The sequence below is a fragment of the Saimiri boliviensis genome, chromosome 7, assembly GCF_048565385.1.
Source record: "Saimiri boliviensis isolate mSaiBol1 chromosome 7, mSaiBol1.pri, whole genome shotgun sequence".
NCBI lineage: Eukaryota > Metazoa > Chordata > Mammalia > Primates > Cebidae > Saimiri > Saimiri boliviensis.
Genome location: NC_133455.1, coordinates 107,706,971 through 107,724,667, shown reverse-complemented (window position 1 = coordinate 107,724,667; position 17,697 = coordinate 107,706,971). Strand labels below are relative to the sequence as shown.

The 17,697-nt window shown below is 37.3% G+C and overlaps 1 protein-coding gene across 3 annotated transcripts in view; it reads left to right on the top strand.

The window, feature by feature from the left end:
* Nucleotides 1-11,167, top strand: part of SLC38A1 (solute carrier family 38 member 1) — a 133,610-nt gene extending 122,443 nt beyond the window's left edge. Inside the window, exons 17-18 of one of the 3 annotated variants that reach the window (XM_074403181.1) lie at nt 1,330-1,405; nt 4,839-11,167. In XM_074403181.1, the coding sequence (XP_074259282.1) occupies nt 1,330-1,392 (63 nt within the window). In that variant the 3' untranslated portion in view covers nt 1,393-1,405; nt 4,839-11,167. Of the gene's footprint in view, nt 1-1,329 lie in introns of all 3 variants that reach the window. The other 2 variants (XM_074403180.1, XM_074403179.1) reach the window with 2 other exon arrangements.
* The last annotated feature ends 6,530 nt before the right edge of the window (nt 11,168-17,697 follow it).

The following is a 17,697-nucleotide window of genomic DNA, read 5'->3' as shown; positions in this document are numbered from 1 at the left end:
CTTGAAAGCTTCTCTGGCATTAAATGCCATCATTTTTTAAAGGTTTTGCTAATCTGATGGCTAAAAGATGATATTCAGGAAATTTAAATTTTCCTGGATATCTGGGAAATTAAATAACTTTTCTTATGTTTATTGGACTTTTTGAGTTCTTTCCTGTCAATTTTCTCTTCATTTACTTTGCTCATATTCCTATCAGATCTTTTATTTGCCTTAGTATTTTGTAGAAGCCCTTTATTTCTCAAATGTAACACAAATATTTTTCATGTCTATAACTTTTATTTTTATTTTGTTTCATTTTCATTTAGTCCAGTATACCTGTCTTTCTTTTTATGATCTTTGAGCTCCTCTTGAATTTTTTATTCTTAATTTTTCTTAAAGTTTACACTTTTTATCCATCTAGATTTTAAAATATTGTCTGAGGATAATATATAACCTTGATTTATTCTAAAGGCATATTCCATTATGCCAAAATCATGTATTAGATATCCCACCCTTTCACACTAAATTGGAATGTTACCTTTTCTACGAACCTATTTCTGAACTCATGTTCTATTCCTGTGTTCTATTTACATATTCTTGTGTCAATATCATATTTTTTATTGCTGTGGCTTTTATGGCTTAACAGGATGGCAGCAGAGTTAAGCATGTGGGCTCTCAAAAGTGAAAGTCTGGGTTTAGATCAGATGCCATCAACTTTGTAATCATCTTGGGCACATTACTTCAATGTCTTCATCTATAAAAAGGGGACAATAACAGTACCTAACCCACAGGGTTGTTATGAATATTAAATGACTAATTCTAATAAAGTGTTCAGAATAGTGCCTGGCTCCAAAGTAGTCTGACAATCAGTGTTAGTTGTAATTATTATATCTGGTAAGGCATGTCATCTTCCACTATTCTTCTTATGTATACTTTTCTTCTTTCTTCTCTGGTTTTGTTTTTTCTGTACAGTTTTCCCACAAAATTCTTGGGATTCCTATTCTTGTATGTATAGAGTATGTATCTGGAAGAGATTACAACAGACTTGTAACCATGGTTTCCTTAATGGAGGGGAATGGATTGGAACTTCACACAACTGAATTTTTTCACATGTGTATGCATAACTTTTAAAAAATCTCTTCTGAGTTTTCTTTTTTATAATACCTTAGTATTCTGATTTGAATTGCATTCATATATATTTGTATGTATTCTAAACTGGCTTTCTATCCTTAAGAATCTGAGTGCTATTGAGCACTTAAAGGTAGCTAGGATTCCTGAGGAATGAAAAACTGTATTAGAAAGGAACATCTGGGCTAGATCTTGAAGGATTAATGGATATTTTTCTGACAGGAGAGAGATGTGAGAGGATTCCAGAGTTTGAGAATGGCCTTGCATAAAGACACAGAGATATGAATAAGCACTGCCTGTGAGTATCAGAGCCCAGGGGCTGAGAATGTGGGGAGAAGGACTAAGTCCTGGGATGTAAGACAGAATGTGATGGGATGGGAAATGTGCTCGCTTCTTTTCTTCTCCCCAGGGAATTTCAGGTTTTGAAAAAGATAAGGCAGAAGGAAAGACAGAGCCAAGATAGCCAAAACAACACTAAACTGTGGTTTCTGTGAAGACAGGGACCAGGCCTGTTCTGCTCAGCACTCTATCCCCGGTTCCTAGAACAGGGCATGTAAGGGCCCCAACAAGTATTTGTGGAATGAATGCATGAAAAGGGCATCCAAAACAGCAGTGAATGTTTTGAGTAGGAAATGAAGGTAAATGATAATGTTGAATATGTTACCAAAACATTAACAGCACATTTAAATAAATAGTGAAACAGCACAGAGCAACCTCCTGCAATACTAATGATAAATATGTAATGAATGCTGACTGAATCAATGAATGCATATAAGATGGGCCTGAGAGCATTAGAAAAAGTACTTTTTTGAAGGAAACACTTACTCTCCCTTCCAAGTTCCTACTTCCTACTTGAAAACGAATATTTGAAAATGAGTTAAAACTATGTAACTACAATAATTGAAATGAGATGGAAAAGCAAAATTGAAGGACTTCGGACAGTGGCTAAAAATGCAGAACTACAGCCAGATGTGGTGGGCCATTTTTGTAATCCCAGCAACTTGAGAGGCTGAGGTTGGAGGATCATTTCAACCCGGGAGAGTTTGGGACAGGTCTGAGCAACAAAGCAAGATCTCATCTCTACAAAAATAAAAGAATTACCTGGGTATGGTGGTGCATGCCTCTAGTCCTAGCTACTCAGGAGGTTGAGGCAGGAGGATCACATGAGGCAAGGAGGTAGAGGTTGCAGTGAGCTGCATTCCAGCTTGGGCAACAGAAGAGAACTCTTCATCAAAAAAAGAAAAACAGAAAAACTAGCCAGAGCAAGATCTGTGGAGCAGCTACTTTTCTGGCATATTTTCACCAATACCAGAATGGAGATAACAGGTCAATGACATGAAGAGACTGCTTATTGTGGTAGAAACAACTTTGGCTTGGAGTCAGGACCTGGGCTCCAGCCCCAGCTTTCACACTCACTAGGCAGCTCTGTTCTCAGTTCCTCCATCTCTAAATGATATCTAAGTTCCCAGCTGGCTCGGATATTCTGCAGAATAAAGGCCAATGGAGGTCATCTTGCTTGCCATCCTTTCTGCAGCTATGGCCACTCGACTTGCAGGCAGTAGTGACCTTGGCTATATCTATTCAGGATTCTAGTTTGACTATATCCTATTTATCATCTATGGAGCTAAGTTTATTCCCAGAGCTGCAGTTGTTTTCAACATAGACAGTCCCCAGTCAAAAAACAAGTGAACTCCAGAAATGTATTCATTAGTTAGCTGCTAGATATGCAGACCCACACATGATTTCTTATTGATGATGAAGTCTCAAAACCAACCAATAAAAACCAATTTAACCTTAAAGTAACTGAGACATAATGTTAGCAAAATAATTTTTACATCATTTAACCTGATATGTTTAATATTGTACGAAATGCTATTATGATTTTCAGAAACAAGAACACATAATTTCAGAGCACAACAGGCTTCCCCAAAAATAGCTCCAAAGGAGACTGTTTTAGTTATCTATTCCTAGGTAACAAACTTCCCCAAAACATGGTGACCCAAAACAACCATGTTGTTGTTATCTCATGATATTGTGGGTGAGAGGTTTGGGCAGATTTGAAGTCTTTCCTCTTAAAAGTTCCTACTTGAAAACTTTTACTTGAAAACAAGTTTTTAAAATAATCTAGGCTATAATAATTGAGATAGGTTGGAAAAGGAACATTTTTTAGGAGTTTTGGGTGATTATTCTGTTCCTCATGGTATAAGCAGAGGTCATTCAAGTGAGCAGTGGGCAGAGGATGGGTTTGAAGGTTCCAAGGTGGCTCATTTGCATGTCTGGCACCTTGGTGAGGATGTCTGGAAAGCTGGGCTCAGCTGAGACTGTTACCAGAGCACCTACATGTGGTCTTTCCTGCACAGCAGTCACGGGGTGGTGGGACTTACCATATAACCACTGGAAGTAGGATTTTGTGGAGCCTCGGGCTTCCAAGAGACAAGGCAGAAGCTGCATGGCCTTCTGTGACTTAGCCTTGGAAGTCACACCACACCATTTACACAATACTCTGTTGGTGGAGAAGTCACAAATCTCCCCAGACTCAAGGGAGGGAACATAAAGCCTTATTTAAAACTACCAAAGGGATAGAATCCATTGAAGGATAGAGACACATATACCAGAGCACAAGAGCTTGCTCATTCTATGTATTTTAACTCCTAAGAAAAGGGTCTCTATAGACGTTTGATTGTAAGAGAATGACAGTAAGCCTGACAAGGCAATTTCTGAATTCTCCTACTACTTATTTACTTATATGTGCTGATTGTGAGTAAAATGAGTTAGGAGAAAGCTTGGCTTCAGATCTCCTTTTTATTTTAAACTCTATACCTACATTACCTACATCTAAATGTATAGTAGCAGATTCCTTTAAGCACTCCTGAAAATTTGAAAATAATACTACCTATTCAAATAAGGAGTAATTAGGTACTAACATGACTGAATTAATATTTCAGTTTATGTTTTCTTTGTATTTGGCAAAACAAAGCTTGTTTTTTCTGTGCATACAGATGTATGTTTCCTTTCCTTTGATATTACCTTGAAAAACAAGACTCATATTATGTATTTGTGAAAAAAAACATTTTTAAACTTGGAACCTTAGTCTTCTCCTCTTTTTATTTTGCTCCTATTGGTCTGTTAAGTGAGTTAATTCTTATACTTATCACTGGACTGAATCCAAAGCACTGAGCCTGGCCTGGGAAATTGCTTTCATGATTTAATATGTGTAAGTTATTGTATAAGTTAAGCAACCTACAAAAAGGAAGAAGTAATTTATTTTATACACCAAAGAAGAGTTCTGACTTCATATCAGAGGCGGGGCAGAGAATGGCCCCCTTTAAGAATGTCACTGTCATTATCCCCTGTTGCTTTCCACAGGCAATGATATGTGAGCATCAGGACAATGCATCCTTGGTGATATCCATTCAGGGTTCTAGTTTGAAAGAAAATTGAGACAACTAGCAACTAGCAGATCTGGTAGGAAAGACACCTAAGTAGATGTGAAATGGACTGAAGCAAGAAAGCTAACAAAATCAAGGATTTCATCAAGGCCTAAGAGTTCTTAAGAGTGTGAGAGTGGTGGTCACACTAATATTCATGCCCAATCTTGATTGTACTAAGCTCCCACCACTCATAAGGGCACTCAGAGTGCCACAGGAGTTTCCAGGGAGGGTCTTGCACACATTTAGGAATCAGTCTGAGCCACCGTTTACACTGGTGTCTATGACACCATTTGTTTCTAGGTTTTCAAGGGACTTCAGACAACATTCAAAGGTGCAAAACTAGATACAGCAATACTATGGAGAAGGTATGTCATGGTATAGTGCTGCCTCTTCTGGCTTCTGGTAACTCAAGCCATGCAGTACTGCTGGCCACTGTCCCTTCAAGCTCTGCATTGTCCCTATTGAGGCACAAATTGCTGCTCCTTGTCCTGGCTATTGAAACTAAACATGCTTAGTGTGCTCTGACACCACTGCCATTTATTGCAAAATGAAGAAAAGGCACTTAATTCTCTGTTACAGGTTGTTTAGAGGGTCCCACTTCAGCAGGTGGCTTAAACTTCAAAATTAGAGGAATTGTCATTAACACACAGAAATCTAGGAGTGCTGGAAAAGATCAAGTGAGTTTGGAACCTACTGCCACACTTTATTTGAAACAACTTCCCTCCATATCTCAGTTCTTTTACTGAATTTGGCTCATCATACCATACTTGCCTACTTGCAGCATGGCTTTTATCATGTCCCCTAACACACTCCAGATGTAGCACATGCACATCCCAAATATGTTTGAATATGTCCAATTTTTTTTTGAGAGAGTTTCACTCTTGTTGCCCAGGCTGGAGTGCAATGGTGCAATCTCAGCTCACTGCATCCGCCACCTCCTGGGTTGAAGCGATTCTCCTGTGTCAGTCTCCTGAGTAGCTGGGATTACAGGCACCCGCCACCACGCCCAGCTAATTTTTATATTTTTAGTCGAGACAAGGTTTCACCATGTTGGCCAGGTTGATCTTGAACTCCTGTTCAGTTGATCCACCCGCTTTGGCCTCCCAAAGTACTGGGATTACAGGCGTGAGCCACCACACCCAGCCACCTACAAATCAAATTTTGAGAACACTAAGAAGAACTAAGAAGTTCTTCTCCACTCTTTGTATGAATAGAGTAAATTCTTAAGAGAATTTTTTAAATACTTTAAATGTAACTAAGCCTCAGAGGTCATGGTGGCACACATCTATAGCTCCCACTACTCAGGAGGCTGAAGCAGGAGAAACACTGGAGCTCAGGAGTTTGAGTCCAACCTGGGCAATATAACAAGACCCTGTCTCTATTAGAGCCAAACCTCAATTTTAGTCATCCTAGGATGACTGCTCTGTCCCCATTTCTGCCCTTACTATTCAGCATTGTAACTCCTACTTCATTTGTCTATTTCTACCTCTGGACTGTGAGCTGCTCCAAGGGAGGGGACTTAGCCAGGTCTCTTTGTCTCCAGAACCATCTTATAGTCCTAGTACCCAGCATGGTCCCAGGCATATGGCAGGGGTCCATAAAATATTTGTTCAATAACTGGCAAAGAAGAATGCAGGTAGTACTTGGCATGAGCCCTGGGTGATACTCTGAGATGTGCTGGCTTCAGGTGTAATCCAGCAAATTCCCAGCTGTGGCTGGTATGGGGAGAAACTCCTTCTGCTTAGGAAAAGCAGCAGGAAAGGTAAAGGGGACTTTGTCATGCAGCTTAGATACTAGCTCAGCCACAGTGGCATAAAGTGCTAAGCAGGCTCTTGGCGCCCCTGATTCCCAGCCTTGGCGCTTGGATAGCATTTCTGGCTTTTCCTTGGACCAGAAGAGAGTCCATTGTGCTAAAGAAAGAGACACAGGCCTGGAAACATTCACCACAAACTGAAGAAATCTTGGACCTGGAGTGAGTGTTGGTGGTAGCCAGGTGGTACTTGCCATAGGGAGAGAGTCCCCTACTTCTAGACTGTGAGCTGCTCCAAGGGAGGGGACTTAGCCAAGGCCTCTTTGTCTCCAGAACCATCTTACATTCCTAGTACCCAGCATGGTCCCAGGCATATGGAAAGGGGAGGGAAGACTGGGAAGGACTTTGTCTTGTGGCTTGAGTACCAGCTCAGCAGCGGTGGAATACAACACCAGGCAGATTCCTAAAGAAATTCAAAATAACACAGAGAAGAAATTAAGAATTCTATCAGATAAACTCTTAAAAGAGATTGAAATAAGTTTAAAGAATTAAGTAGAAATTCTTGAGCTGAGAAAAATGCAATTGGCATACAGAAGAATGCATCAGACTTTATTAACAGTAGAATTAATCAAGCAGAGGAACAATTAGTGACCTTGAAGACAGGCTATTTGAAAAGACACAGCAGAATCAAAAGAAAAAAGAATAAAAAAGAATGAAGTATGTCCATAAGATTTGGAAAATAGCCTCAAAAGGGCAAACTGAAGAGACATTGGCCGTAAGGAGAAGGTAGAGAAAGAGATAGGAGTAGAAAGGTTATTCAAAGGGATAACCTTTGACAAGAGAACTTCCCAAATATAATTAATACCCCTGTACAAGAAGGTTATATGTTCTATATAAAAGCAGATTTAACCCAAGGAAGACCACCTCAAGACATTTAATAATCAAACTCCCAAAGGTTAAGAATAAAGAAAGGATCCTAAAAATGAGTGAGAGAAAAGAAACAAATAACATACAATAGACCTCCAAAACATCTGGCAGCAGACTTTTCAGTGGAAATATTATAGGCCAGGAGAAAGTGGCATGATATATTGAAAGTGCTGAAGGAAAAAATAAACTTCTACCCTAGAACAGCATATCTGGCAAAAATACCCTTCAAACATGAAGAATAAACAAAGATGTTCCCAGACAAACAAAAGTTGAAGTATTTAATCAACATCAGATCTCTCCAACAAGAAATGCTAAAGGGAGTTCCTCAATCTGAAAGAAAAGAACATTAACGAGCAATCTGAAATCATATGAAGGCACAAAACTCAGTGGTAATAGCGAGTACTCAGAAACACACAGAATATCATCACATTCTAATTGTGGTATGTAAACTATTCATATCTTGAGTAGAAAGAAAAAAAATGAACAAATCAAAAATAATAACAACATAACTTCAACACTTAACAGTACAATAAAATATAAATAGAAATAACAAGGTTAAAAAGCAGAGTAATAAAGTTGAAGTGTAGAAATTTTATTAGTTTTGTTTGTTTGTTTATGCAATCAGTGTTGTCATCAGTTTAAAATAATGAGTTATAAGATATTATTTCCAAACTCTCTGGTAACCTCAAATCAAAAAACATAAAACAGAAAAACACACAAAAAAGCAAGAAATTAAAACATACCACCAGAGAAAATCATCTTCACTAAAAGGAAGACAGGATGGAAGGAAAGAAGGAAGAGAAGGCCACAAATCAACCAGAAAATAAATAACAAAATGGCAGGAATAAATTCTTACTAATCTATAGTAACCTTTAATGTAAGTGGACTAAATCTCCAATCAAAAGTTATAGAGTGGCTGAATGGATTAAAAAAACACCAACTCTCAATGGTCTGTTGCATGAAAGAAACATATTTTATCTATATAAACTGAAAATATAGAGATGAAGAAAATATAGTCCATGAAAATGGAAACCAAAAAAGGAGCAGAAGTTGCTATGTTTATATCATACTTAAATAGATTTTGAGATAAAAACTGAAGAAAGAGACAAAGAAGGTTATTATATAATGATAAAGGTATCAATTTAACAAGACTATAGAATATTGTAAGTATATATACACTCAACATTGAAGCACCTAGATATAAAAAGCAAATATTATTGAGCTAAACAGAGAGATAATCTTCAATACAATACAATCTGGAGACTTTAACATCCCACTTTCAGCATTGGACAGATCATCCAGACAGAAAATCAACAAACGTTGGACTTTATGTGTGCTGTAGACCAAATGGAGCTAATAGATACTTACAGAATATTTTATCCGATGACTGCAGAATACACATTTTTCTCCTCAGCACCTGGATCATTCTCAAGGATAGACCATGTTGGGTGACAAAACAAGTCTTAAAACATTCAAAATAAAAACACCCTGAAATAATATCAAGCATCTTCTCTGATCACAATGGAATAAAACTAGAAATCTATAACAAGAGAAATTCTGGAAACTATACAAACACATGGAAATTAAACAATATGATCCTTATTACCACTGGGTCAATGAAGAAATTAAGAAAGAAATTGAAGGACAAAACTATACGATCATTTCAATTGATATTGAAAAATAATTTGATAAAATTCAACATCTCTTCCTATAAAAATCCTTTAGAAACTGAGTACAGAAGTAATATACCTCAATATAATAAAAGCCATATATTACAGACCCACAGGTAGTATCAGACTGCATGGGGAAAAGCTGAAAGCCCTTCCTCTAAGATCTGGAACAAGATAAAGACACTCACTCTCACCACTGTTATTCAGCATAGTACTGGAAGTCCTAGCTAGAGCAATTAGACAAGAGAAAGAAGTAAAGGGCATCAAAATTTGAAGGAAGAAGCTAAATTATCTTTGTTGGCAGAGGATTTGAAAAAAACCTAAATACCACCAAAAAGCTATTAGAACTCAATCAATAAAGTTGCAGGATACAAAGTCTACATACAAAAATCAGTAGCATTTCTATATGCCAATAATGAGCAATCTGAAAAAGAAAAAGAAAGTAATCCCATTTTCAATAGATAGAAATAAAATCAAATACCAGGAATTAACAAAGAAGTGAAATATCTCTGCAATTAAAACTATAAAACATAGATGACAGAAAATGAAGAGGACACCAAAAAATGGAAACATATTCCATGTTCATGAATTGGAAGAATCAATATCATTAAAATGTTCATATTATGCAAAGCAATCTACAGATTCAATGCAATCCCTATCAAAATGCCAATGACATTGTTCATGGAAATAGAAAATATAATCCTAAAATTTATATGAAATCACAAAAGACCCAGAATAGCCAAAGGTATCCTGAGCAAAAAGTACAAAACTGGAGGAATCTCATTACCTGACTTCAAATTATACTACAGAGGTACAGTAATCAAGACAGCATGGTACTGGCATAAAAACAGACATGGAACAGAATAGAGAAACAGTGAACTCATTTTTAACAGAGGTTACAAGAATATACACTGGAGAAAGGACAGTCTCTTTAATAAATGGTGCTGAGAAAACTGGATATCCATATGCAGAAAAATGAAACTAGAACCCATCTCTTACCATGTACAAAAATCAAATCCCAGTAAGTAGATTAAAAACTTATGTCTAAGACATCAAACTATAAATGACTAAAAAAAAAAAAAAAAGAAAGAAAAAAACATTGGGAAAACTCTCCAGGACATTGGTCTGGCAAAGATTTCTTTAGTAATACTCCACAAGCAGCACAGGCAACCAAAGCAAAAAGGGACAAATGGGATTGCATCAAGCTAAAAAGTTTCTGCATAGCAAAGAAGACAATCAACAAAGCAAAGAGATAGCTCACAGAATGGGAGAAAATATTTGCAAACTATCCATCTGACAAGGGATTAAGAACCAGAATCTATAAGGAGCTCAAACAACTCTAAAGGAACAAAATATAATAATCCAATTAGAAAATGGGCAAAAGATCTGAATAGACATTTCTTAAAAGAAGAACTTACAATGGAAAACAGGTATGTGAAAATGTGCTCAACGTCATTGATCATCAGAGAAATGCGAATCAAAACTGCAATGAGATATCCTCTGTGGGGAACGCTCCCGTGTGAGACCCCTAAAAGGCGTGAGTCTCACTATACGGTGAGTTTGATCCCAAACACAGTTTCCTACTGGAGGCAGTCGAGCTATCCGGAATATAGGAACTGAAAGATGATTGATCAGTTTCTAATATCAACCACAATATCGTTTGGGCCTAAAACTATGCGTTGCTGCTAGACCGAGTGACCCCCTACCAGCAACCAGTTCCTGCTTTTTAACCTTTTTTATGACTCTCTTTTAAGAATAAGTTTTAACCTTTTCTTTACTTACCTGACTGCCTAATGGTTTAACTGTCGATATTTGCAAAGCAAATGCTACCATAAGGGATGGCTTTGATTCCTGACTCAGAGATTCCTGAATGGGGAAATTGAATTGAGTTGAGTTAGGAGTAGACAAAGGAGAATCCGGTTAAGAGATATTCTGATGAGCAAAACCAGAAAACCTTTTCACATCTCAGTTCTAAAACAAGATCAAACCGGAGATACCTGCAGCCAGGAGGAATAATGTCTGGATGCAAACAAGCTTTGTGATCACAGGAAATTCTGTTACCTTTTACAACCACTGATTGTGTATCTGTAAGGCCATGTAAGGTATACATTTACATTTCGTCTTGCAACCATTGTGTATTTGACTTCTCTATTGTATAGGCCATGTGAGGCATACATTTACATTCCTCTTACTATGATGTAAACCAGAGCCAAGAAAGTGTATTTATTCCTGGCCTTTGAAAAATAAAATTTGCTGTTTAGGCACAGCCTATCAGCCCTCCAGACGCCTCGCTTTCTCTCTCTCTGTCTTTATTATTTTCTCAGGCGCACTCCCTCTTCCAGGTATTGGGACCCTCTTGCAGGTCGAGAGACCCCCGGGCAGACGTGCCTACCCGTCCGGACGGTCCACGACAATCCTCATTTCACCCCATTTAAAATGGCTTTTGTCAGGAAATAACAAATGCCAGCAAAGATGTGGAAAAAAGGAAACCCTTGTACATCATTGGTGGGAATGTAAAATAGTACAACCACTATGAAGAACAGTTTAGAGTGTCCTCAAAAAACTAAGAATAGAACTACCATATGATCCAGCAATTCTGCTGTTATATACTCAAAAGGAAGGAAATGGATACATCAGACAGATATCTGACTCTCATGTTTCTTGAAGCACTATTCACCATAGCCAAGATTTGGAAGCAACCTGTGTCCATCAACAGATGAATTGGTAAAGGAAATATGGTACATACACAATGGAATACCATTCAGCCATATAAAAACAATGAGATCCTGTTATTTGCAATAACACGAATGAAACTACAGATCATTATGTTAAGTGAAATAAGCCAAGCACAGAAAGACAAACTTTATATGTTTTCACTTATTTGTGGGAGCTAAAAACTAAAGCAATGGAATGCATAAATATAGAGAATAGAATGATGATACCAGAGGTGATAATGACAATGGGGGGATGGGAAGTTGGAATGGTTAATGTGTACAAAAAAATAGATAGAATGAATATGATGTATATTTGATAGCAGAACAGAGTAACTATAGTCAACAATAATTTATTATACATTTTACAATAACTAAAATGGTAGAATTGGATTATTTGTAACACAAGGAAAGGATAAATTCTTGAGGTGATGGATACCCCATATACCCTGATACGATTGTTTCACATTGTATGTCTATATCAAAAGATCTCATGTTCCCCATAAATACATATACCTACAATATATCCACAAAAATTAAAAATTAAAAACTTTATTTAATAAAACTGTGGGATTTCAATAGTCTGTTATCTTTGTATCATCTGTGAAATGTCAATGTTTTAATCAGAGCTCTTTCTACAAATAATTTTTTCAATAAAGAAGACAGAGTCAAAGGAAGGGTAAGTTTAAAAACAGATGTTCAAGGTATCTGGGGAAAAAAAGGCATTACAGTGTGAAGAGGCATCTGTGATTGTTGACTATAAGTGAACAACATGCAAATTTAATGCAAGTTACATGCAAACCAGAGTCTATCATTCTCAGTAGACAGCCCATTGAGGTGCTTTCTGTAACAGGACTGTTTTAGCATAATAGCTTCAGTAATCATAATCTTTGCAAAACTGTAGTCAATATAATACTTTTTCAATGGGATCTGGGGAATGATACCTAATTTAAAATGAAGTCCATCAAACAAACGAAAGACAAAATGCATTAATTTAATTGATGTGTGGGCTGGAGCCTGTGAATAGAGTAGGCAGTTCACACCAAAGCTGAGGTACCCTGGCACTGTTCATTTAGGGGCCACACGTGCAGGATAACAAGCCTCCTTACAATGGTGTGCCAGTGTTTCCTCACCCGGGCAAACACACAGATGGGAGCACAGCAATGACTATCCTGTCTCTGGCCTCCTGCTGGGTTTGCCAACAATGATGATGCTTGGTACCAGCTACAAGGCCCTGAGATGCTGAGAAGGGACCACCACATTTCCTGTGGATGCAAAAACAATCTGCAGATGTCAATGGCCAAGTCACCATCAACCTAGACTGGATTTCAACATAATCTACAAACCCTCTACATCAGCCTTTCAAAGAGTGACACTTCTTACATAACAGCCATTCTTTGAACAGCATGTTTATTTAGCAAATCTAATATAAAGATCTGTTTCTCATTTGGCCTGATTGGACCTTTAGGAAAAGCCAGGGGATACATTAAAGCCTGAAATTATCTTAGGGCCCCAAATAAAATACTCAATATGCTTAGTATAAGGAATAATGTACCATACTTACAATTAAAATTTTTTTTTGGATTATGCATTCTTTTAAATTATTTCCACATGAAACTGGAAAATGAGGACAAAATGTATTATGCAGTGGCTTGACAAAGAAAGAGTGGCTGTGTGTCTCTGCAGGGCTCTTGGATTAACAACCCCAACAGAACTGATGTCAATTCAGATAAACACAAAGTCATTTCAATCAAATGCTTTATCTGATTATCTCTTTTCAATGAATTAACTGGTTGCTTGATAAAAATGCTCAAAGGGATCTGATATTTTATTCTTGGGAGATATAAGAGTCTTCATTAATAATTTCTTTTAAACTGCTCAGTATATCTTTAAGGTAAGTCTTTAGGTAAAATATAGCACCATGACCACCACCACTTCCCTTAAAAAAATTCAGAAACTCTTCTACCATTTTACTTCAATTGTTCAATTCAACAGCATTATGAAGCTAAATGCCTGGCACTGTATGATCAACATCTGATTTAAGTAAGCAATAAGAAAGGGAATTAAAATAAAATATATTGCAGGACAAACCATTCCCTTCTACAACTCAAGCAAATTTTTTATGTTGACCTATAAAATAGAAGCTTTTGCCTTTTCTTGGTGTTGGGAAGAAGAGCTTCTTCCTTCTCTCTCATTCCTGTCATCATCTTTGCCCAAGAGAAATGAAGTGACCTAATCAGTTAGTGGACTGGGATTATGAAGCATGAACCGGGGGTACAGAGCACAGCCTCTGTCTCTCTGTATCTTTAAGTCCCTGTCATTCTGAATGGCCTGAACCAGGACAAACACATTCTCTGCTCCAACATGTAGGAAGTGGCCTGCCCCTTGGAGGGAGACTCTACCTGAGAAGGTCCAGCCCTGCCAGTAACCGCATGAGTGAACTCTGTTCGGGGACAAGAAATCAGGAAGCCTGTCTGGCCACAGATCGATGTTGTGATGTCTAATCAGGTTTCTTCTATCTTTCAGTTTATTCCAAACTCAGAAAAGGGCTTTATTTATGGCCCCTCACAGAAATCTAACACATTTATTCTCTTATGGTCTATTTGACCATTTTATATGTTGTTTCCTCATTTTACTTTCTAATTTTGGCACATTAATCCTAAATACAGGAATAGGAAAGCCTTGTATGTCTACAAATAGTGACATGTTGGTAAACATTCAGTAACCACCTTTCTAGAAAGAAAAGGCCATAGTCTATAGTACTTGATTACTTCTGTGGTATGAATACTTCTAATATGGTCAGTTACAAGCAGCCAGTTACAAGCAGCCAATGTGAAGTCATTGACTACAATGTGAGAAAGAGAGGCACACACACATTCCTCACAAGTGTGATAGTTGCCTGAATCAAAATGAAGTCACTTGTATCAAGCCCTGACAAATTGAGCTGGGGAGGTCCATGAAGGAGGGTTCTCTTGTGCATATGCTTGATAACAAGAACTATCACAAAAGACTGCAAAAACCACAACCTTGTACAAAAACCACTGCAACCTCACGCACACATGAAATACACATTTCTGTGAGTACATCTGTTCAGCAAATGCCTGTCCAACCTTGTAATGACACTACCCTTGTTATTGCTGATTCTTGTAGCCATGAACAATTGATTTAAAACAGTTTTATAGTCCTCCTCATTCTTCCTTTAAAAATCCTTGTCTTCCTTTCTCTCCCAGAATATGCACATAGTTTACTATGACATATGTATTTTCATTACAATGCCCATTCCCAAATAAATATCATTTTCTTTTAGAGAGACTCTATTTCTGTTTGGTAATAATTGTAACAAGGCTAATACTAACCAGCTATGGCACACCACTATCTATAAAGTATGCTGAATTTCTGTTATTTTTTGAAAATTAAATTTCAAAAATTATTGTGTGTCTTGGTCATTTTTGTGCTGCTATAAAACAATAACATAGACTGACTGGGTAATTTACAAAGACCAGAAACTTCTTTCCTAACATTTCTAGAGGCTGGGAAGGCCAAGAGCAAGGTGCCAGCACCTGGTGAGGACCTACTTGCTGCATTTTCACATGGCAGAAAACAGAAGAGCAGGAAAGGACAAATGTGTCCTCACATGGCAGAAAAGTAGAAGGGAGAGAACTCACTCCTGCAAGCCCATTTTATAATGATATTAATCCATTCATGAGGGTAGAGTCTTCATGATATAAACATCTCCCATTAGGCCCCACCTCCCAACACTGTTGCATTGGGGATTGAGTTTTCAACACATAAATTTAAGGGACACATTCACACCAAAGCACTGTGCCACTTTTATAAACAATCTACCATTTCATCATCTATTAAAACTAATAAGTGAATATCACACTTATTATCCAGCTATCTATTAAAGAAGAAGAATTGCTGACTTCCAGTTCGAATAACATCATTAGTTGAAAAATATGTCCCTTCTTCCCCACATTTTTTATTTCTGCTTTCTCTCTTTCTTCTATAAATCAGACCGTTAGCCTGTCAGTAGTAGCAGCAGAAACTATCTTGTGAAGGACTGTGCATTGCAGCTTCAGAGTTGTTGACAACAATGTTCAGTAAAAATAAAAGTTGAAATATATTGAGAGGCATTCATACTTGTGAAATCTCCTAGTTATGAACTCCTGAAGTTTAAAGAGAGTATGGTATATTGGAAAGAACGGACTTGCAAGTGAGACAGACCTGGATCTGAATCCTAGCCCTGATGTGTATTGGCTGTGCTGTCCTGGAAAGGAATGGTTAGCAGCAAATACAGTCTCTCTCTTCACTGAGAAAATGCCCCTGGGAAAGAAAGAAGGAAAGAAGAAGAAAAATAACCTTGTAAAATTTCCTTGTAAACATGTCATAGCAGACCTCCAGGCAAACATACTAATACTATTTGTAGTAGGAGAGTTCTTATGTATGAAATGCTTTCAGCAGAATGAACTTGTTTAAGACTGATTGCTAGGGTGATCAAATCTGGAATTTATGGATTTATAAAATGTGTATCCCTAAACAATTTCATTAAGCTATGTAAGAATTAGAGTATAAAATGGGGATATTTCATGAAAGAAACAGCTGTCTTCTGTGCAAGCAATAGGACTGCATACATCACTTAGAGACCTTATTTGTTAATCAGGGCCAGAAGTAGTTAGGAACACAGCAAGAAATGACCTGGGGAGCTTTGTTGGTGATCCTAGACTTCTACGGCTTTATCTGTGCCTTGAAGTTGTGTGTCCTTGAAACTATAGTCATGTATTACTTAACATTGGGAATACAGTCTAAGGAATGTGCCATTAGCAATTTCATTGTTGTGCAAACATCATAGAGTCCACTTCCACAAACCTAGCTGGTTTAGCTTACTTAGTACACATCGAGGCTACACAGTACAGCCTATTGCTTCTAGACTACAAACTGGTATAGTATGTAACTATAATGAATACTGTAGGTGATTGTAACACCACAATTAAGTATTTGTGTACCTAAACATATCTAAACAAAGAAAAGGTACTGTAAAAATACACTGTTCTAATCTTATGGGGCCACTATCATATATGTGGTTGGACATTGACTGAAGTGTCATTATGCAATGCATGGCTGTTTTAGTAAATCTTGCTACTATGTAAGATCTCTGATTCATGTGAGTCTGATTTGATCAACTGATCCTTTGTGTTATCCAATGCCCTTAGCAAATTAGTTAATACTTTGGCCATCAGTCCTTTCATCTGTAAAATGGGAAAAATTATGCTTATCTCTCATAATTGTTGAAAGAATAAACCAGATAAGATGCAGAAAGCACCTAAATCATAGCAAAGGACAGTAACTGTCACTTATATCCTCTACCTCTGAACTTCCACTAATGAAATGATGTTTTTTAACTTTATGTGCAGAGCCACCACTATTTATTTACTTTATTAAAAAGTATCTCCAGAGAGAGAGGGAAAGGTGTCAATTACACAACTGAGTGGAACATGTCAACTCTCTTTCACATACTTCCTACCTCCCAGATTATACAAAAACTCAATGGAGTGCCAATTATAAACATTCTTTTTCTTTCTCTAAAGAAAAAGCCCTAAAACATACCAACAAGTTTTAAAACTTTTTAAAATTATTAAAGTGGATTTCTGGATTAAAACTTTTTCTAGTGTAACTAAAATTTTCTAATGACAAAGATGGTTTGGTAATAGTCAAATAAACTTTTTTTCCCCTAAGCATTTATTCAAGTATTTATTAAGCACCTACTACATGGCAGGTATGTATAAGACCCTGAGAAAACAGAAGTAAACAGAACAACATGGTCCCTGTCCTTTTATGTAGCACATACAGCCCGGTAGAGAATCCATCTTTAAATAAGTATTACACAAATAGATGTATGACTACAAATCCTACTTATTCCTGAAACAAGAAAGTATAGACAGTACAAGAGAGAAAATAGGTAAACTGTTTTAGATTGGGGGCTCAAACAAAGTGGCCTTTAATTCAAGACGGTAGTATGACACAATGGGGAACTCCTGGATTGGTGTTCAGAAGCTCTCCAACCACATCCTGGCTCTGCCACCTGCAAACTATGCTCCTGG